Source organism: Ahaetulla prasina, chromosome 1 (genome assembly GCF_028640845.1).
Source record: "Ahaetulla prasina isolate Xishuangbanna chromosome 1, ASM2864084v1, whole genome shotgun sequence".
Classification (NCBI taxonomy): domain Eukaryota; kingdom Metazoa; phylum Chordata; class Lepidosauria; order Squamata; family Colubridae; genus Ahaetulla; species Ahaetulla prasina.
This window is the reverse complement of record NC_080539.1, coordinates 195626210-195648219: the sequence shown is the minus strand read 5'-3', so window position 1 is coordinate 195648219 and position 22010 is coordinate 195626210. Positions and strand designations below refer to the sequence as shown.

At 41.6% G+C, this 22010-nt stretch overlaps 1 protein-coding gene across 4 annotated transcripts in view; it reads right to left on the bottom strand.

The window, feature by feature from the left end:
• Positions 1 to 540: 540 nt before the first annotated feature.
• The window catches only part of MDH1B (malate dehydrogenase 1B), a 39435-nt gene continuing 17965 nt past the window's right edge, over positions 541 to 22010 (bottom strand). For 2 of the 4 annotated variants that reach the window (XM_058186388.1, XM_058186396.1), the window contains 2 exons: positions 16423 to 16482; positions 3465 to 8894 (listed from right to left, as the gene is read on the bottom strand). In XM_058186388.1, coding sequence (XP_058042371.1) covers positions 8755 to 8894; positions 16423 to 16482 — 200 coding nt within the window. In that variant the 3' untranslated portion in view covers positions 3465 to 8754. Of the gene's footprint in view, positions 718 to 2279; positions 2454 to 3464; positions 8895 to 16422; positions 16483 to 22010 lie in introns of those variants that run through there. The other 2 variants (XR_009155488.1, XM_058186374.1) reach the window with 2 other exon arrangements.

Genomic DNA, 22010 nt, shown 5'->3' with positions numbered 1-22010 from the left:
TGATTGTTGTATACCCAGAATAACTTTTCTTGAGATGGGCGGCTATATAAATGTGATAATAAATAAATATATATATATAGATAAATAAATAAATTTTAAAAAATCCTCCTGCAAAATGAACACACAGAAAACTAATATATATCAAGGAGAAGATAGACTAAAATCTCTTTCCCGCTCCCGAAAGCTACCTTCCTGTAATGAGGGGTGGATTTCTTTATTCATTGGAAGGTGTGAGAGTATTCTGACTTGCAAGCCCCTAGGGTAGAGTTTCAACAGCAGGGTTGCCATCGGAGAAAGATTTAGCTTTTAGAGAGCAGCCACGTTCTTCCTCACATATTAGTTCCTGAGAATGACATGTAGCTCAAGAACTCAAAGCATGTGTCTTTTACAACTTGCCAGTCTGTATTACAAGAGCATATTCACTGAGTTCCAAATGTATTATTGCATTGAATATGACTGACAGTTATTCATACCTTAATGTCCAGTCTCATTTTCTGACCTTGCATCTTGAGATTCTCATGCCTTGCCATTAAGTCATGACAATTCATTTCTAGGATACAGTTTCTGTCCTTCATTTGCTGAAGCTGAGACTTGAGATTCTCCTGGCTTGTTTTTAGCTCATGCCATTTTGTTTCCAGTACAGAGTTTCTGGCTTCTTGAGCAGAATGAGGAAATTGCATTTTGTCTTTCCATTTATTCATCTGTTTCTTGAGGTACCTACAAGATACAAAAATGATATCATGGCATTACTAAATACAAGAAGTACAGGGAGTCTTTGATGTTTAAATATTCCAACAGAATATGATTATACAACTCTTTTAGAGTAAAATAAATAAATATAGTCTCCAACCCTCGGACTTCCTAATGGTCTCCCATCCAACAGTTTCAACCTGCTCAACCTCTTAGGTTCAAGTAAATTGAACTGGATGCTGCCATCTAGCTAGGCACATAGTATGTACTTTTCACTTATTCCTAGTTTGATTTCTGTTCTCCAGCTGTCTACCAATCCAAAGCGAACCTTTCTCTTTCTTCTAACTCTAATTCTAATTAATCTACAACTCTTGGTTATTTCTGGATTTTTCATTCTTCATTGCAAGATCATTCTAAGCCTAATAATCTGTTCCCAACAGTAAATTTCTTTGGGATTTGCTTCAGTAACCCAATTATTCTTTGAGGCTTCTTATTCTGTTTGACAATATTTATTCATGTATTGCTCAACTTTTCTCCAAGAACTTGAGGTGATATAAACGGAAGAGATGGGGAAAAGATCTCTCCAGGCTCCAACACTTGTTCACCATTAATCATTATCCTGTTGCACTCCAATAAACAGAATTATATCAAACTCACTTTTCCTAAAGATATTGCCCTCAAAGACAAATTCATTGAATCCTAGTGTCTGAAGAGGCCATTTAGGATGTTGAGTGTAATCCCCTATTCAGTCCAGGAACCTCACCTTAAAACATTCCTGATAGTCTGCTAACTAGCTCCTACTTGAATACATCTAGGGAAGAGGAATCCACTACCTCCCTGAGTCTCTTCATTCCAATAGATTTTCAATCTTCACCACATTGTCCCTTGTGTTGCAATGACTTCCACAGTCGCAGCAACCTATGTTTAGACAGATGTTATTGATTTGTTATTTGAAAGCTTGAGCTTTCAATCTTTGCTTGCTTGTGAGGCTTTTATTGTTTTATGCTGTTAGCTGCCCTGAAATTGGATGATGTATCATACAATTATTTTTAAAATACATAGGAAGGTTGACAAATAAAATAAATATACTGTATGTGGGCATTTCTATTAGGGTGGGCTTCTTCACCTGTGTTTTGTGACTGTATGGACATTTATGGAACCTTTTATATATCAAGTTAAATTCATGACTCCGTAAGTTATAAGATTTTGTTATGAATTTGCTGGCATTTGCATGGCTGTATGAATGTATAGCAATTCACAACAATTTCATGCTGCACTTATATGGTTACACTGGGGCAGGGAATAGGAAGTATGCATAAGCATGCATTTTCTGATGCATTTGTTGCTCTCGCTAAATTGATTGCAGCTCTCCTAATAGGATGATATTTCAAGAATTATTTAATAAGATCCTGTTAAATAATAATTTTAATAATATCAGTTAATAATGTCATTGTAATGTTTTAAAAGAAATTACGGCAAGCAGACATGTTGTAATCTATAAATTTATAACTTAAGCAATAGCAACAAAATGTAAATTAGAACAGCTTATGTTACACATTGCATAATAATTGTATGCATAATTTACTCACAGTATTGATAAATACTATCAGGAAAGCTTAGTGATCAATTATACGAGGTTCTTAACTATAAACCTTCATAAACTTCTTTCTAATGCATGGCACACTCTTTTCCAAAAATTGCTCATTCAGCATATTTCAGTTCTTTAAGATGTTTAGATCAGGGAGTATGGAAGACAGCATTGCCTAAGAAAGATCACATATCAAAAATGAAAAACTGCATTATGCCATTTCAAACATATACTTTTCTTTTACTGGCACCAGCCTTAATACATACATATTTCTTAAATGAAAGCCTTACCTCTATGCTAACAAGCTATTGAAGATCTCCAGAACTGGGAAGGGAATCAAATCAATCTGCCCTTGTTATATTAGGGCATCCCAAGAAAAGCTCTCTGTTTCAAAATAGTACATCATAATAATGCCCTATTTAATTCTAGCCATTAGGCCTTCCTCACTACCATAAAAACCTTAAGTACATTAATTTATAATAACTATTCTGAATAATTGAAGAGTGCCTTTGATCTGGCTCTCTAAAGGTTATTTCCAGCAAATTCTACCTTCTGCTTTTCTAGAGAGCAAGCAGTTACTGGTTGCTGAGAAACACAGTGCTACTATGGCGACAGAAAGCAAGAGGAAACGTGTGTCATTAATATCTTAAAAAGAAAATTACATGGTTTGCTTCATTACAATCTATTTTTTTAAAAATCTGGATCTGAAGTTTATTTTTAAAGATCTCAAGATTATATATTACAAGAGCTCAGCAAGGGATTTTCTAATTTTATTACAAAACTGAATATTTCGTATCAACTCCTGCCTTGGGCAGAGATTGAACTTCCAAAGTCCCTTCCAACTCTATGATTCTATTTCTATCAGATATGGCTTAAAATGCAGAAGCATTCCTACTATCTGAGTTATATGTAGTCATTAAATGTTTCCTTCCCCAGAAGAATTAAAAACCTGCCAATCCTGATAACCAACATTTACATAGCACTTTATCAGAATAATGGGCTTCTTCCCAGGTGATTCTATCTCCCCAAGTGTTCCCAATTATCAGTGGAAGAGAGCATGTCCAGAGCAACCTATTATCTTTTTTAAGGGCAAAAAATAGAGTATATATGCAACATTATTGCATATATGCAACGTTCAAACACTGATGTATAATAACTATTCTGAATAATTGAAGAGTGCCTTTGATCTGGCTCTCTAAAGGTTATTTCCAGCAAATTCTACCTTCTGCTTTTCTAGAGAGCAAGCAGTTACTGGTTGCTGAGAAACACAGTGCTACTATGGCGACAGAAAGCAAGAGGAAACGTGTGTCATTAATATCTTAAAAAGAAAATTACATGGTTTGCTTCATTACAATCTATTTTTTAAAAAATCTGGATCTGAAGTTTATTTTTAAAGATCTCAAGATTATATATTACAAGAGCTCAGCAAGGGATTTTCTAATTTTATTACAAAACTGAATATTTCGTATAACTCCTGTCTTGGGCAGAGATTGAACTTCCAAAGTCCCTTCCAACTCTATGATTCTATTTCTATCAGATATGGCTTAAAATGCAGAAGCATTCCTACTATCTGAGTTATATGTAGTCATTAAATGTTTCCTTCCCCAGAAGAATTAAAAACCTGCCAATCCTGATAACCAACATTTACATAGCACTTTATCAGAATAATGGGCTTCTTCCCAGGTGATTCTATCTCCCCAAGTGTCCCCAATTATCAGTGGAAGAGAGCATGTCCAGAGCAACCTATTATCTTTTTTAAGGGCAAAAAATAGAGTATATATGCAACATTATTGCATATATGCAACGTTTCAAACACTGATGTAAAATACCTGCTTTCCTCACCCTCCTCTCCCCAAACCTCTGTAAATATATTCAGAAGATAGCTCAGTGGAAAAGGTCTGGTATGAGGATGTTTGGCTTGGCTGGTAGGAAACAATCCATGATGCTTATAGACATATTCCATCCATAGACATATAGGACAACATCCAGATTTTCAGTTTTTTAAAGAAATATTTTACAGTATTTTAATTCAACCCAACCTGGATTAAGCCAAAGCGTTTAAAGTCAAAATATAAAATACTGATATTTATAGAACATTGAATACATATAAAGGAACAGCATGGGTAAACAACTGATAAACATCATCCATAAATGTCTATGAAGATTTTCAATCACCCAAGTCATGGCTTTCCAAAAGGTGCTTTCCAAAAAGGCAACTGCACTTTCTTTCTTTCTTTTTTTTTTATTTGCATTTATATCCCGCCCTTCTCCAAAGACTCAGGGCGGCTTAAACTATGTCAAGCAATAGTCTTCATCCATTTGTATATTATATACAAAGTCAACTTATTGCCCCCAACAATCTGGGTCCTCATTTTACCTACCTTATAAAGGATGGAAGGCTGAATCAACCTTGGGCCTAGTGGGGCTTGAACCTGCAGTAATTGCAAGCAGCTGCTGTTAATAACAGACTGTCTTACCAGTCTGAGCCACAGAGGCTCCTTCTTGAGTTTTTTTCCCCTTGAAGATATTTCACTTCTCATCCAAGAAGCTTCTTCAGTTCAGTTTTTCAGCAGAACTGAAGAAGCTTCTTGGATGTGAAGCAAAATGTCTTCCCGGGGACGGGGACCACGAAAGTCCAGTTGTCTCTTGGAAAAGCACCTTTGGGACAACCATCCCGTAAACCAAGTAATCTAAGAGCCCCACAAACTACTTTGACATTGCATTGAGGAGGAGAAACTGAATGGCAGACATGAGAAAGAATATAACAGCTGAAAATGGTAAAGAATTTTCAGTTTTACAGATTTTTTGCAAAAAAAATTAATTCTGTAGATGTCAGTGTTTTTCTGCCCGTTATTTTGAAGTGTTTGTACTCCAGCTTTTGGAGTAGCAGGTACATTCTAATCATATGGTATCCTGACATTTTGCCCAGCAACTGTGGCTGGCATCTTCAGAGGTAAAAGCTTTATAATATGGTTAGAACAACCTGCAAAACCCGAAGTAGCTAAAAACATAATGGGCACAAAAATCAGTTTAAAGACAGACATATCAAATCATCATGCATAAGTCCAAACAGAAGCTATTGAGATTTATAAACTAACCAGGAGTACAGTCTGAACATTAGCAAATATTTTGTTTTCAACTTGCTAACGTAATGCTAAAATAAAACAGCCCTTAATTAACAAACACCATATAGCAATCTCACTTGAGTCATTCAGTCATTCAGCAGTCACTGAAAAATAATAAACATCAGCAAGATTCAAAGACAGAAACTAAAAAAAAATAGCTGGATTCACCAAATTCACCTGGTTGAAGAACCAATCAGAAACTAGCTTTCCAGAATTCCAATGACACAATCTAATTAGAAATTAATTCAGTTACAAACACAAGAAGTCCATTCTGGCTCAGTTCCCTGTGAGCTGCCAAGTAGTACACTACAGAGCAGATCACTTTCACCGCTCTAGGTCCCAGCCATGGTTGCTAACAAAACAACATGATATCAAATAATTAAAATATGGCCTATTAGCCTGGAAGCTCATCACCACTGGATTGATGCTGGCTAGGAAAACCTTCACCCATACAATGCTTGTACTGTTGTAATTATTTCCAACTACAGAATGTTTTTATGGTCACTGAATTACAGCACATTAAGACATTTCAAATATAAGAAATAGCTAATTACTGTTATGGAAAAAAAAATCCCAAAGCCATAGTATCTTAGTATTTTTGTTGTTGTTGTTAGTTACGAAGTCGTGTCCAACCCATCGCGACCCATTGCATTTAGACCTAATAAAAATAGTATTTTTATTAGGTCTAAATAAAGCATTACAGAACAGAGGCTGGCAGTCAGACTGGAAAAGTCTGCAGCCTTCATTTGGAATGCTGAAGAGGTACAGGCTGGATTGGAGGTGAAATTGGTTTTTGATAGCATTGCACATGGAATATTAGTCTGCCGATAGCAGGGTAGTTTTGAATTTAACACTTCTAGCACACCTTGAATTTATAAGCCTTTTCCAGCCTAGAACATTACCTTTTATTTAATGTTATTGCAATAAAATAGGGTAAGCTTGTTAATCCAAATATTCTGACTCCTTTACCATTTTGGCTAAAGCTAATGCATTTAACACATAATAAAAGAAAAAAGGTTTTTGTTTTTATATAGCTACATACTCCATTACACACAGAGTGTTTCCTGCACTAAATCTATTATTGTTACATTGTAGAAATCAATTCATCCAGGAATGTTTTTAGTTGCAACTGATAAGATAAATTATTAATTTTATTCACTCTGCACTAATTTAATCTCTACTTAAAATAAACCATTACTAATGAAGTATCACAAGCTATAGAATAAAAATAAGAAGCTAGTGTATTTTGCTGTTCTTGCTTTTTCAGTAAGATACTTGATTTAATGCTCTTCCAACTGAATAAATAAATAAATTTGTGTGGTTAACACACCAAAATTATATGCGAACAGGAATGTTAGTTATGACTTTACAGATATTGTAGTACCATAAATTTCTCATTTACTATATCTACTGTTCATCAACATCTAGATGGCCACAGATTCCATAGTGTTGTTCTAATGTCTGCAGGAATAAGTTGAGAAACATTCCAAGGAGAAGTATTTTGGCATATACCCATAAATGCAGACGTAAGTGCTGCCATCTTCACTTTATTTATTTAACAGAACTAACACAAACTGCATTCACACACCACACAAATCCATACGGTTAGCTTAATGACAAATAGAGGTACAGATACTGAAATAGCCAAATGATAAAATCACAGAATGCTTGAGTTGGGAGGGACCTTATAGAATATCCAACCCAAACTCTACACAAGAAACAATTAAATCATCCCTAGTTTATGTAGCCAATGTTAGTGTGATATGCACTCCCAGGATTCAGGGTTCATTCACTTATGAAGAAAGATAGGACAAAATCATAATTTGTTCTTATCTTTCTTATTCTAGGACAATAAAAACAGATAGATAAAGCCTAAATCCTGTTTGCAAATTAAGCTAGGCTACTGGTGGTATGTTTGTTGTGACTGGTCATGGTTTGCCCTAGAATCAAATTCAAATTGCCCTCCTCAAATCTCAATTTCACGTGATCTCTTTGCCCTCCTCAAAAATCAATTCAAATCAAATATATTTTACACAGTTCATTCAAGTTGTATACTTTAAGATGTTTGGGTCAGGCACATTTTTGCTTTTATTTTTGCATATTCACACTTTGCCAACTTTATAGGTTTGGATGATATAAAAACTAGAAATACAATTCAGTAAAAATTATGATTAACAAGAGGTATAACTGAATGCTTAACTCAGTGGGAGTCAAAATTCAAAAGCTTTGAGAAGATGCCAGGCATCAGTAAATATCAAAATAACTTTAAATTACAAATTAAATTTGACAAAGTAAAACAGTATTCCTTCTTTACATTATATTTCTTGAAGTACATCATATAGTTTTTCTGCATTCATTAATAAAGCAATACAACTTTTATTCCATATTAAAGAACCATTTTGCATTTAGCTTCTTAATCATCTTCAGCTTCAATGTTTTCTTCTTCAATATTTTTGGACTCATTTAATTCGTCAGTATCTTCCGTTTCTGTAATTGACAGAACTGTTAGTTTTACACATGCTCATCTACAAAGTGCTCATCTTTTTTTACTTCAAGAAAAGTGTCTGTGTGTGTATGTGTATGTTCTGTATGAATACTAAATGCATAATGGATACTTGTGAATCAAAGAATAATTGAGAATGAGAAAGAAAAACAGTCATTGGACACCACGAGAAATAATGTTAGTTATCAGATGTAGTAGAGGTGAATTTAAATCAAGGATTGAATAAGGACTCATGTTAGTTTTAGTAATGTGATCTCTTTTCCACGTTTATATTTGTAAAAAATGGCTTGTTACAGGTTATCTGCAATCAATTTCCTGTCATAGAGGTAAACTTATATGTGAAAAAATACTTATGTGCATGACGTTGTGTTTTTGTCTTTTTAACACTGTTTCTAATGCTACTTTACTAATGCTAATGATCAAGGGCCTCACTGTATACTCATTTGTGTGACTAACGGTGATACACAAACATTGAACAAACTGCAGACGGTATAGTTTAATAGAGCTACCCAAAAGATAAGGCTCTCCTGCCAGCTTTTTAACGTTCCACTTTAGAGTTAATTTATATAAGTACCTTTACAATTTCATCCTTTCAAATTAATTAATAGATCATTTATTACATTATACATACAGTACCTAAACCATCTAAAAGGAAATGCTTTTCAAAAAAGGTCAGTTCTTTAGATTAGCTACAGTTAGCAAACCTGACTTAAACTCACTGCTTTTTCCAGTTATAATAGTCAGCCAACTACTAACTCTCCCAACCAAAAGGGAAGAAAAGTGGTGTGAGAGTGTAATGTTTTGCCTGGAATTCAGTCACAGGGAAATGGATTGCTTTTTCTTACTTGTCATTTATCTGCCTTGACTAGTGCCATGCTCAAACTAATTTTTGGGAGGAGAAAGCATGTAGAAACAGATTTACCTTCAGCAACAGTTTGATCTTCACTTTCCAAGGCTCTTTCTTGGTCAATTAAGGAAGCTCTGGGTTCTAAAAGAACCAAAATCAAAGATCAACCAATCTCACAAGCTTTTTGCAACATGCATTGCAATTCCAAGAGTGAAAGATGGCTATAAAGACATCTATCAAGCACTATACAGGTTTCCCCCCTTCATCTATGTATACCAATCTGTAATGATTTTTAAATATAAATTTAAGGTATTACTATTAATATTCCTTAAAAAAAGCTTAGTTTTTTGTTTGTTTGTTTGTTTACATTTATACCCCGCCCTTCTCCAAAGACTCAGGGCGGCTTACAATGTATAAGGCAATAGTTGTTGGTTTGTAATTTTAGATATAAGCTAAATAGCAATGTAACTATATAACTAAATTAGTAAATTACTATTTTTAGTCTACACACTTACAAAAAAGAAACAAAATCTATTCAATAAAAAAATTAGTGAGACAATAAAAAAAAATAAAAAAAATCCAAGGTCGATGGCCCTCATTGATGGTAACTGGGGACTGCTGAAACTTCTGTTCCTAAGCGGCATGGTCACGTGATCTTGGCCTTTATGAACACATTGCTTAGCCATGGAGATTCCGCTCCCAATCACTATAGTTAAAGAAGGACTACCTGCAAAGGCCTTCTCCGGCACACCCAAGGCTCCTGGACTTCAGAGAAAATAAGGGCAATGGAGCCAAACAATGTACCAAACAAGTACATGAAGGAATAAGAGTCTTTCGCCGACTCTTATTCTTTCATGCGATACTCTGCACATGAACTCTTGCGCCTGCGAGGTGCCCCCGCCTCGCAGGAGTGGCCCGTTTCATTACCTAGGGCTGGCCTCAATGACGGGTCTTGGAACCCACAGAGGTGGCATGTGTTGAGAAAGAGCCTTTGGGGTTTTTTAAATAGGGAATTTTTAAGGGGAGGGAGGGTTAGGGCGGGTGTCGGGGGAAACCCATCGGGGGGGGGGTATGTCCAGTCCCAGAGCGTGCTCACGGCATTATTTTAGTTGGTCCGAAGACAGGGGGGGAGGGGAGTGTTCAGAGCAGTGAGTGTCATTCCATCTGTACGGTAAGTGGGAGAGGCAGATATGGCGGAGGCAAGGGGCCATATCGTTCTTTGGGAGCACGTGTTCGATGTTTAAAAGCGATCAAGTGCTCCGGCCCCTCAGTCCTTACTCGTTCCCCGGATGGTCAGGACCCTCAGAGCTTGGGTCTTCGACTGATGCCGTGCAATGCCCGGTCCGTGGTTAATAAGGCTCCCTTGATTTGTGATCTTATTCAGAGGGAGTCCGCGGACTTTACGGGCATTACGGAGACCTGGTTGGGCACAGAGGGGGGTGTACCCCTGGTTGAACTGTGCCCTTCAGGTTTCCGTGCATTCCATCAGCCGAGGGCCCAAGGTAGGGGTGGGGGGGGTAGCAGTTGTGATTAAAGAGAGTCTAGAGCCGAGGGAGTCCACTGTGTCTCAGATAGCTGGTTGTGAATCCCTCCTTGTGAAGTGGGGCCATCGAAATCAAATGGGTCTGTTGATCACGTACCTGGCTCCTTGCTGCGTGACCACAGCCCTACCTGAGCTACTAGAGGTGCTTGCCGGGGTGGCAGTTGAGATTCCCAGACTTTTGGTCATGGGGGATTTCAACTTGCCATCGGCCGGCTTGTCATCAACGGTGGTTCAGGAGTTCCAGGCTTCCATGACGGCCTTGGACCTGATTCAAGTAACTGATGGCCCTACACACATTGGGGGAGGTGCACTAGACTTGATTTTTATCTCTGGACAGTGGGCTAATGATCTGGAATTAGGAGATTTAGTGATGGAACCGGTGTCATGGTCAGATCATTTTCTCCTTCGCCTGGACTTTCGGACCGCCGCCCACCACCGCAAGGAGATGGAGCCAATGCGTTGGTTCCGTCCCAGGTGCCTGACGGACCCTGAGAGGTTCCGGACGGAGCTTGGGCCGTTCCCTGAGGATCTGGCCCACGGCATGACTGAAGAACTAGTTGCGGCCTGGGAACGGGCCGCGGCTGGCGCTTTGGACCGTGTCGTGCCTTTGCGGCCTCTGCCCGGCGTAGATCTCAACTGGCTCCTTGGTTTTCCGAGGAGCTGAGGGAGATGAAACGGCGGAGAAGACGCCTAGAGAGCACCTGGAGGTCTAGCCGTTCCGAGGCTGATCGGACACTAGTGAGGTCTTTTACTAAGACCTATCTAGGGGCAATGAGGGAGGCGAAACTACGTTTCCACCCTCATTGCATCGGCAGATAACCGTCCGGCCGCCTTGTTTCAGGTGACCCGTTCCCTCCTTCATCAGGAGGGACGGGATGACCCTTTACAGGGACGTGCCGAGGAGTTTAACGGTTATCTATACGATAAAATCATTCAGCTTCGGGATAGTTTAGACCAAAATTGTGATGATCCAGGCGAGATGACGGAGTCGCGTCTTGTTGAGGTTGTTTGGGATGAGTTTGATTCTGTGGCTCTCGAGGACGTGGACAGGTTGCTGGGGAGGTTGCATGCAACTACATGTTTACTGGACCCGTGTCCCTCCTGGTTAGTACTGGCTACTCAGGAGGTGACACGAGGCTGGTTCCGGGGAATTATAAATGCTTCTTTGGTGGAACGGGTTTTCCCCGCTGCCTTGAAAGAGGCGGTGGTGAGACCCCTCCTCAAGAAGCCTTCCCTGGACCCAGCTATTTTGGGGAATTACCGTCCAGTCTCCAACCTTCGCTTTGTGGCGAAGGTTGTAGAGAGTGTGGTGGCACGGCAGTTCCCTCAGTACCTGGAGGAAGCTGTCTATCTAGACCCGTTCCAGTCCGGCTTCCGGCCCGGGTATAGCACGGAGACAGCTTTGGTCGCGTTGGTGGATGACCTCTGGAGGGCCAGGGATAGGGGTTGTTCCTCTGCCCTGGTCCTATTAGATCTCTCAGCGGCTTTTGATACCATCGACCATGGTATCTTGCTGCACCGGTTGGAGAGTTTGGGAGTGGGAGGAACCGTTGATCGGTGGTTCTCCTTCTATCTCTCTGACCGGTTGCAGACGGTGTTGACAGGGGGGCAGAGGTCGTCCGCGAGGCGCCTTACTTGTGGGGTGCCTCAGGGGTTGATTCTCTCGCCTCTCCTGTTCAACATCTATATGAAGCCGCTGGGTGAGGTCATCAGTGGTTTCGGGGTGAGTTACCATCTGTACGCTGATGACACTCAGCTGTACTTTTCCACCCCGGACCATCCCAACGAAGCTGTCGAAGTGCTGTCCCGGTGCCTGGAAGCCATACGGGTCTGGATGGGGAGAAACAGACTCAAGCTCAATCCCTCCAAGACGGAGTGGCTGTGGATGCCAGCACACCGGTACAGTCAGCTGCAACCGCGGCTGACTGTTGGGGGTGAGTTAGTGGCCCCAAAGGAGTGGGTACGCAAGTTGGGCGTCCTCCTGGATGGACGGCTGTCTTTTGATGATCATTTGGCGGCCGTCTCCAGGAGGGCTTTTTACCAAGTACGCTTGATTCGTCAGTTGCGTCCCTTCCTTGACCGGGATGCCTTATGCACAGTCACTCACGCTCTGGTCACCTCGTTTGGATTATTGCAATGCTCTCTACATGGGGCTGCCCTTGAAGTGCACCCGGAGGCTGCAGTTAGTCCAGAACACAGCTGCGCGAGTAGTAACGGGAGCCACTTGTTGCTCCCATGTAACACCACTACTACGCAGTCTGCACTGGCTTCCTGTGGTCTTTCGGGTGCGCTTTAAGATTTTGGTTACCACCTTTAAAGCGCTCCATGGCTTAGGGCCCGGGTAACTACGGGACCGCCTGCTGTTACCTCATGCCTCCCACCGACCCGTACACTCACACAGAAAGGGTCTTCTCAGGGTGCCGTCCGCCAAACAATGTCAGCTGGCGGCACCCAGGGGAAGGGCCTTCTCTGTTGGAGCTCCTACGCTCTGGAACGAACTTCCCCCTGGCTTACGCCAAGTGCCTGATCTTCGGACCTTTCGCTGTGAGCTGAAAACATACTTATTCATTCAAGCGGGACTTTTATTAAATTTTAATTGGGGTTTTATTATTTTAGGGTTTTTAGTTTTTTAATTTTTAAATGTCGGCTACTTTTGTAATTTGCTCTGTTTTAAATTTTTTGTTTTAATTGTATATATAGTGGGTTTTTTATCTTTCGGCTGTACACCGCCCTGAGTCCTTCGGGAGAAGGGCGGTATAAAAATCTAATAAAATAAATAAATAAATAAATATTTTATCAGTACAATATGCGTTGCCATTCAGTCTAAGGTAAACAGTATTCCTTTGTAAAACCTCAGAAGTTTTGAAAATATCATTGTTACTTATCATTGACCATAATAGATTTATAGAAATTTTGCTCTCGATGATGAGACAGGCAGCGTATAAATTAAATAAATACACAGTTAATAAGGTAACAATCATATTATGAGCCCAGGTTTTCAACAACAAAACCAGGGAAGTTTATTAGCCATTTTAAAAGGTGAATTGTTCAATTTCTAATGAGAGGAAAATTCCAATTTAATTTTTAAGGCCAAAATATACCCAATTCATTCTTTGTTAAAACAGGAACTAAATCCCCTCTCTAATTAGAACCAATAACCTGCCAGGATTGCAAGAGTACTAAATAGGAACTCTCAAACTGAGTCCACGATTCAATAATGTTTCCATTTCAATACATTTCAACAAGCCTAATGACGTTTAAAAATTAAAATTGAAACTATTGTCAATATCAGACATATCTTTAACAAGGAGATTCTTGATATTTTCTTAAAAGTTTCATCATTAACTTATCAATCATTTTAAAACATTTAAGTGGAACCAGTATAAGCACTCCTGTATATCTGAGAAATATATTTCGAAATATTCTTATCCGCAAAACTGGAAATTTCCTGAAGATATTATACATTTGTATGATGCCAAAACATGTCTGATATCATTTATTCTCCAGGTCTTATTTTTGAGATTTTTTATGGAAAACATATCAAAGAAATCCAATAATATTAGTGGTACTGTTGTTATGCACCATATACGTGCTCCCAAATTAATACAATAACAAGATCTGAAAATCTCTGATAATTTAATCAAATCTGACAATTATTTATCAACTGCCTAACTGAACCTGGCTGATTAAAAAAACACTAAGCAAGTTCAAACCTCATTATTAGTAGACAAGATCACAAGGAAATTCCAGTGTTATAGGTTAGATTGGGGAACAACAACAAAAAACTTCCTGGAAGAAGATAATGGCAAATCATTTCCTAGTGTTGAGAATAAAATTGTATGTCTAATCCATGAAATCATCAGGAGTGTTATTAGAAGCCTTTATATTTACATTGTCACCTAATACATTCTGTACATTTGCCTATCCAAAATTTGTTGTGGACAAAAATACTAAATAAGGCTATGTAAATGGTAAGATAATACCTGTCCATCCTAGACAAGTTCAGTTAACTAGGACCAGATGGATTACACTCTAAGGTTCTGAAGGAACTGGCAGACGTGATCTCAGAACTACTGAACTGTATCTTTCAAAGATCCTGGAGCACTGAGGAACTACCTGAGGACTGGAAAAGAGTTGATGTGGTTCCTGTCTTCAAAAAAGGGAAAAAAATGGATCTAGGAAACTACAGCTCTATCAGACTGACATCAATACCTGGGAAGATTCTGGAAAAGATAATCAAGAAGTGAATCGGCAAACAGTCATAACCAGAAGCCTACACAGGTTTGTCAAAACAGATCATACCAGATAATTATTGAATTCTTTGAGAAAGTGACAAAATCAGTGGATCAGAGAAGTGCTGTGGATATAATTTACTTGAACTTCTGTAAGGCATCTGATAAAGTAGACCAAAACTGACTACTTGGCAAGCTAGTAAAATGTGGAATAGACAGCACCACCATCAGGTGGATTTGTTAACTGGTTGACAAATCATACTCAATGTGTAGTTCTCAATGGAGTACATCCACATGGAGGGAAGTAAGCAGTAGGTTATCCAAGGCTCTTCTTATGCCCAGTACTCTTCCATTTCTTCATCATTGATTTAGATGAGGCGATTGAAGGGGAACGCATCAAATTTGCATATGACACCAAGCTGGCATGAATAGCCAACACACCAGTAGATAGGCTCAAGATACAGAAGCATCTTGACAGACTTGAACACTGGGCCCTATTTAACAAAATGAAATTCAATGGTGAAAAAAAAAGGTCTATATTTAGGCAAGAGAAACCAAATGCACAGGTACAGTATAGGGGGTATCTGGCTCAATAGTAATAACTGTGAGAGAAATCTTGGAGTTGTAGCACATAGTCACTTAAATATGAGCCAGCAATATGCTGTAGCTGCCCAAAAGGGTGGCACACTACTAGGCTGCATTAACAGAGGGATAAGATCACGTGAAGTGTTAGTACCACTTTATAATGCCTTGGTAAGACCACACTTGGAATATTGTATCCAGTTTTGGTTGCCATGTTATAAAAAAGATGTTGAGACTCTACGAAGTGTCCAGGGAAGAGCAACAAAGATGATTAGGAGAATGAAGGCTAAAACATATGAAGAATAGTTGCAAGAATTGGGTATGTCTAGTTTAATGAAAAGAAGGACGAGGGGCGACATGATAGCAGTCTCCCAATATCTAAGAAGATGTGGCCATCCTATTCTCCAAAGCACCTAAAGGCAGGACAAGAAGCAATGGATGGAAACCAATGGAAGGAGAGAAACAACAGAGAACTAAGGAGAAATTTTCTAACAGTTAGAACAATTAATCAGCTTGCCTTCAAAAGTTGTGGATACTCCATCACTGGAGGCTTTTAAGAAGACATTGCTATACCATTTATCTGAAATGGTATGGGGTTTCCTGCTTGAACAGGGGGTTGGAGTAGATTTCCAAGGTCCCTTCCAACAGCTATTCTGTTAAAAGTACACATATATTGCATGCGCGCATGCACACGCACATAGAAAGAGTAATTTGTAGCAAACCTCATGTAAACTAACAATAAAGTTGTTAATTGCAGGATGCATAAAACTGAACCTTTTAAATGGGAAGGTACACAAACAGAAGTATAGATTTTGTGAAGAAATAAAGAAACTTTCTTCATAAGAGACTTGCTGCCTCTAGGAGGTTACCTAAATTCAGCCTTACAGATTAGGAAGATGTGGGTAGGAGAACAAGTAATGGATGTAAAGACTTTAGCTGGGAGAAGGCAAAGTGAGACATAGCTCAGAGAAATATGTACAAGAAGAAAAGAGGAAGAGAAAGATTTCTAACCTTACCTAGGATTCGGAGCAAGAGCAAGACAGGGAGTCAATTCTCTAGTTTGATCTTTTGTTACAGCCCAGGAGATACACCTACAAACTCAACGTATACATTCCAAATTAACATTTATCATTTCCCTCTTTTTAAAAATGCTCTTGGTTTAGCCTGAAGTAACATTTCTTTAAAGAATATTATTAATATTTTTGCTATTTCATTTTTGTTTTAATTTTGGAAAAATAAAAATGTTTTGGGAATGGTAATAATTATTTTTAATTGAAGTCTTTAATTATAGTAAAACATTTCTTTGCCTTACCAACTTTTACTTCAAAGTCTTCTTCTTCTTCTGCTACATCACGATATATTGCATGGATGTCTGTAAGAAACAATATTTGTGTTGTCCATTTAGCTATGCTCATTCTATTATTATGAAGAAGAATAAAACACATATTGTCAATTGGCCATAACAAACTGAATTGTCATGTCTATATTTTGAAGTCTGGCAGAATCCAAAGAAAATAATGAGCTAGTTAAAATGTTATTGTTATTAGTGTTTAAAATTAAGGTAAAGGTTCCCCTTGCACATATGTGCTAGTCGTTCCAAACTCTAGGGGGCGGTGCTCATCTCCGTTTCAAAGCCGAAGAGCCACCGCTGTCCAAAGAAATCTCCGTGGTCATGTGGCGGCATGACTAAACACCAAAGGTGCACGGAACGCTGCTACCTTCCCACCAAAGGTGGTTCCTATTTTTCTACTTGCATTTTATGTGCTTTCAAACTGCTAGGTTGGCAGAAGCTGGGACAAGTAACGGGAGCTCACCCTGTTACGTGGCACTAGGGATTCAAACCAATGAATTGCCGATCTTTCGATTGACAAGCTCAGTGTCTTAGCCACTGATACACCACATAAAGTTAAAACTGCATTATTATATCCATGTGTCTGGAGGTTAGCTCCATGAAATTTGATTTGTATAGACATCTATAGATTTATATTGTAAATTAGGGATGTATAAATTCATAATGTCAAGTGCTAAAGTCCAAAGGTAGCAGAGCTGTTTTATTTATTTCTATTTTTTTCCCCACAGAAATAAATTGCCAAACTCTTCAATTTAGGAACATTGCTGCAATTTTTAAAAAAGAATTAAGACAAAGCCAAGGAACAAACTCTTATCAAGCAGGACAGCAGTCAGATGAAGCAGCTGGCATAACACTGATACAGTAACACTCTTGATATATAAAAATATGAAAAATTATGATAGTTGAATGGAATTAATCCCTCCAATGCTCCATGTCACCAATAGAAGGCATATTGATATGCTGGAAGCTCTGATTTTTCACTTCAAATAGCTATCAGAAAACATAATGTTGCTATTGTTAATGAAATGGAAGCCTGCAGTGACTACTTGTTAAAGCACCTTAAGCAACATTGAATTGTTCACTGCTGAAGGAATCCCTCCAATTGAAATTCACTGCTGAATGCAGATTATGATCATAACTACACTGATATGAGTATCATTGTACATTATTGGACCAAAAACTGTTAAGTCTGTGAACTGGAAGAGTTGATTTGTGTGAACAAGAATAAACTGTATGAAAACCCATAATAGCAATCAACAAATTCCATGTGACAAAGACTAATGAATTAAGGACAATCCACTGACCAAGTTTGAAATTTCACAGGAACATGCAAGTCATATTACTGATATTCTTCAGTATTGGAAGGTTTCTAGCATGCTCATGATAGAGTTGAAATCTTCAAGAGCTGAAATGTACAAGCAACTATTGCCAGGCTATGCAAATGAAGGTAAGAATATTCTTTATAGTTTGGTGACAGTTGACAAAACATGGACTCATCTTTATGAGTCAAAAACAAAGTGTCTGCCCATGTCAAAAGGTTTCATCAAAAGGTTTCATCTATTGTACAATAAAAAGTCAAAGCCCAGACTTGGGCAAGTAAATTTAATATTATAGATTTTGTGATGCAGATGGTTATTTTTTTTTCCTTATGAAATTTATTTGTCCCTATCTCATAACCAATGATCCTGGGTGACTTGTTCAAATGGATTTTTTGAACCTGACACCACTTCATGGCACTAGATTGCAACACTCAGCATTTTGGAACAATGATTAAGCAGAGTTCAGAAGCACAAAAGGGCTGTTCTGTTGTAACACAACAAGTTTCATACATTATAAGCCACCCAAGAAGTGACTGCATACTCTTACACCCTCCCCATACAGTACAGGCTTAGTACCATATGACTTCCATCTTTCCAGAAATGGAAGATATATCTATAGCAGGGCTGTCAAACCTGTGGCCTATGGGCTGGATGTGTCATGTGCTGGCCACGTCCACACCTGATTTAGTGAAGTGGAAAAAAGTCCTGATATGTCATGTGATGCTGCGGGTTTGACACCCCTGGTCTATAGGGACATCAGTTTGACTCAAATGAAGAAGTGGGAAATACCGTCAGAGCATAGTTGAAGAGACTATGTTCTTTCATGATGACTTTGAAAAGTTTGCTATTGTTGATAGAATTTTCTGACAGTTAAAAGAATTAACTAGTAAAACAACTTGCCTTCAGAAGGAGGTTTTTAAGAAGAGGTTTTAAGAAGAGACCCTATACCATGGGTCTCTTGGTATAGAGTCTCCCACTTGAACAGGGGTTGGACTAGAAGACCTCCTAGGCCCCATCCAACTCATTCTGTTAAGTACATGAGTATGTGGAGTATACAGGTATTGCCTGTTTCAGGCAATATTTTATTAAAATATCTCTATTTTAATAAAATAGGGAGGGATTCGACGGGTAGGGGAGAGAACCCGTCGGGGAGGGGGTGGGAGGGTTAGGCGGGTATTGGGAGTAGCCCGGGTGGGGAGCCAGTCCTGCGCGTGCTCGTGGCGGTTCAGTAATGGGTTCGGAGGTTATAGGGGGTTGCGTTCCTTTTGGTGAGGGTGGTTCCATTTGCACGGTAAGTGGGAGGGGCAGATATGGCGGAAGGGGGACCGATCGTTTGGGGGCGCGCCGATGTCTGCAGGCGATCGCGCCCGATCCCTCCCTTCTCCCGCTCCCCGGATGGTCAAGACCCTCAGAGCCTGGGCCTCGCCTGATGTTATGCAACGCGGTCTGTGGCCAAGGCCCCTAATACATGATCTGATTCAGGGGTGCCGGATATTATAGGCGTTACGGAGACCTGGTTGGGCACTGAAGGGGCGTGCCCTGGTCGAGATGTGCCCACCGGGTTTCCGTGCATTCCATCAGCCGAGGCCCAGGGTAGGGGTGGGGGTGGCGGTTGTTATTAAAGAGAGTCTAGAGCCGAGGAGACCACTGTACCTCAGATTGCCGGGTGTGAATCCTCTTGTGAGGTGGGGTCATAGGTGTCAGATGGGCTTGCTGGTCACGCACCTGGCTCCTTGCTGCGTGACAGCCGCCCTGCCCGAGCTCCTGGAGGTGCTGGCTGGGGTGGTAGTTGAGACCCCAGACTTTTAGTCATGGGGATTTTAACTTGCCATCTTCCGCCTCGCCATCGACGGCAGCTCGGGAGTTCATGGCTTCCATGACGGCCTTGGACCTGACCCAAGTAGTTGATGGCCCTACTCACATTGGGGGTGGCACTCTGGACCTGATTTTTCTCTCTGGTCAGTGGTTGAGAGATCTGGACTTAAAGGAAATAGTCACTGAACCTTTGTCATGGTCAGATCACTCTCTTCTTCGCCTGGACTTTCTGACCGCCATTCACCACCGCAGGGAGACGGAGCCGACACGCTGGTTCCGTCCCAGGCGCCTGATGGACCCGGATGGGTTCCGGACGGAGCTTGGGCCATTTCCTGAGGGTCTGGCTCACGGCTCGGCTGAGGAACTTGTTGCGGCCTGGGAACGGGCCGCGGCGGGGGCCTTAGACCGTGTCGTGCCTTTGCGGCCTCTGACCCGGCGCAGGTCCCAACCGGCTCCTTGGTTCTCCGAGGAGCTGAGAGGGATGAAGCGCCGGAGAAGACGCCTAGAGAGTTCCTGGAGGTCTAGCCGTTCGGAAGCTGATCGGACACTAGTGAAGTCCTATACTAGGACTTACCTAGTGGCATTGAGGGAAGCGAGGCGTAGCTACGCCTCCTCCCTCATTGCATCGGCAGATAACCGCCCAGCCGCCCTGTTCCGGGTGACTCGCTCCCTCCTACACCAGGGGGAGCGGGATGACCCGTTGCAGGGACGTGCTGAGGAGTTTAACGGTTATCTATACGATAAAATCGTTCAGCTTCGGGATGGTCTGGACCAAGATTGCGGTGACACGGGTGAGATGCTCGAGGGTGGTCTTGGCGATATTGTCTGGGATGAGTTTGACCCTGTGGCTCCCGAGGACATGGACAGGCTGTTGGGTAGGCTGAATGCCACCACGTGTTTACTGGACCCGTGCCCCTCCTGGCTGGTGCTGGCCACTCGGGAGGTGACACGAGGCTGGCTCCAGGCGATTACGATTGCTTCTTTGGTGGAGGGCGTCTTCCCGGCCGCCTTGAAAGAGGCGGTGGTGAGGCCCCTCCTTAAGAAGCCTTCCCTGGACCCGGCTGTTTTAGGTAATTATCGTCCGGTCTCCAACCTTCGCTTCGCGGCGAAGGTTGTAGAGAGTATGGTGGCATATCAGTTTCCCTTACACCTGGATGAAACTGTCTATCTAGACCCGTTCCAGTCCGGTTTCCGGCCCGGTTACAGCACGGAGACGGCTTTGGTCGCGTTGGTGGATGATCTCTGGAGGGCCAGGGATAGGGGTTGTTCCTCTGCCCTGGTCCTATTAGACCTCTCAGCGGCTTTCGATACCATCGACCATGGTATCCTGCTGCGCCGGTTGGAGGGATTGGGAGTGGGAGGCACCGTTTATCGGTGGTTCTCCTCCTATCTCTCCGACCGGTCGCAGTCGGTGTTGACAGGGGGGCAGAGGTCGGCCCCGAGGCGCCTCACTTGTGGGGTGCCGCAGGGGTCGATCCTCTCGCCCCTACTGTTTAACATCTACATGAAGCCGCTGGGTGAGATCATCAGTGGTTTCGGTGTGAAGTACCAGCTGTATGCGGATGACACCCAGCTGTACTTTTCTACACCGGACCACCCCAACGAAGCTATCGAAGTGCTGTCCCGGTGTCTGGAGGCCGTACGGGTCTGGATGGGGAGAAACAGGCTCAAGCTCAATCCCGCCAAGACAGAGTGGCTGTGGATGCCGGCATCCCGGTACAGTCAGCTAAATCCGCGGCTGACCATCGGTGGCGAGTCAGTGGCCCCGATGGAGAGGGTTCGCAACTTAGGCGTCCTCCTGGATGAACGGCTGTCTTTAGAAGATCATTTGACGGCCGTCTCCAGGAGAGCGTTCTACCAGGTTCGCCTGGTACGCCAGTTGCGCCCCTTTCTGGACCGGGATGCCCTATGCACGGTCACCCACGCACTCGTGACGTCTCGCCTGGATTACTGCAATGCTCTCTACATGGGGCTCCCCTTGAAGGGCATCCGGAGGCTGCAGTTAGTCCAGAATGCGGCTGCGCGGGTGATAGATGGAGCCCCTCGTGGCTCCCGCATGACACCCATCCTGCGCAGACTGCACTGGCTACCTGTGGCCTTCCGGGTGCGCTTCAAGGTTTTGGTGACCACCTTTAAAGCTCTCCATGGCATTGGGCCGGGTTATTTACGGGACCGCCTACTGCTACCGAATGCCTCCCACCAACCCGTGCGCTCTCATAGAGAGGGTCTCCTCAGGGTGCCGTCAGCGAGGCAATGTCGCCTGGCGACGCCCAGGGGAAGGGCCTTCTCTGTGGGGGCTCCCACCCTCTGGAACCAACTACCCCCCGGCCTTCGTCAGCTTTCGGACCTTCGGACCTTCCGCCGCGGGCTCAAAACATACCTATTTAATTGTGCAGGACTGAGCTAGATTTTAAA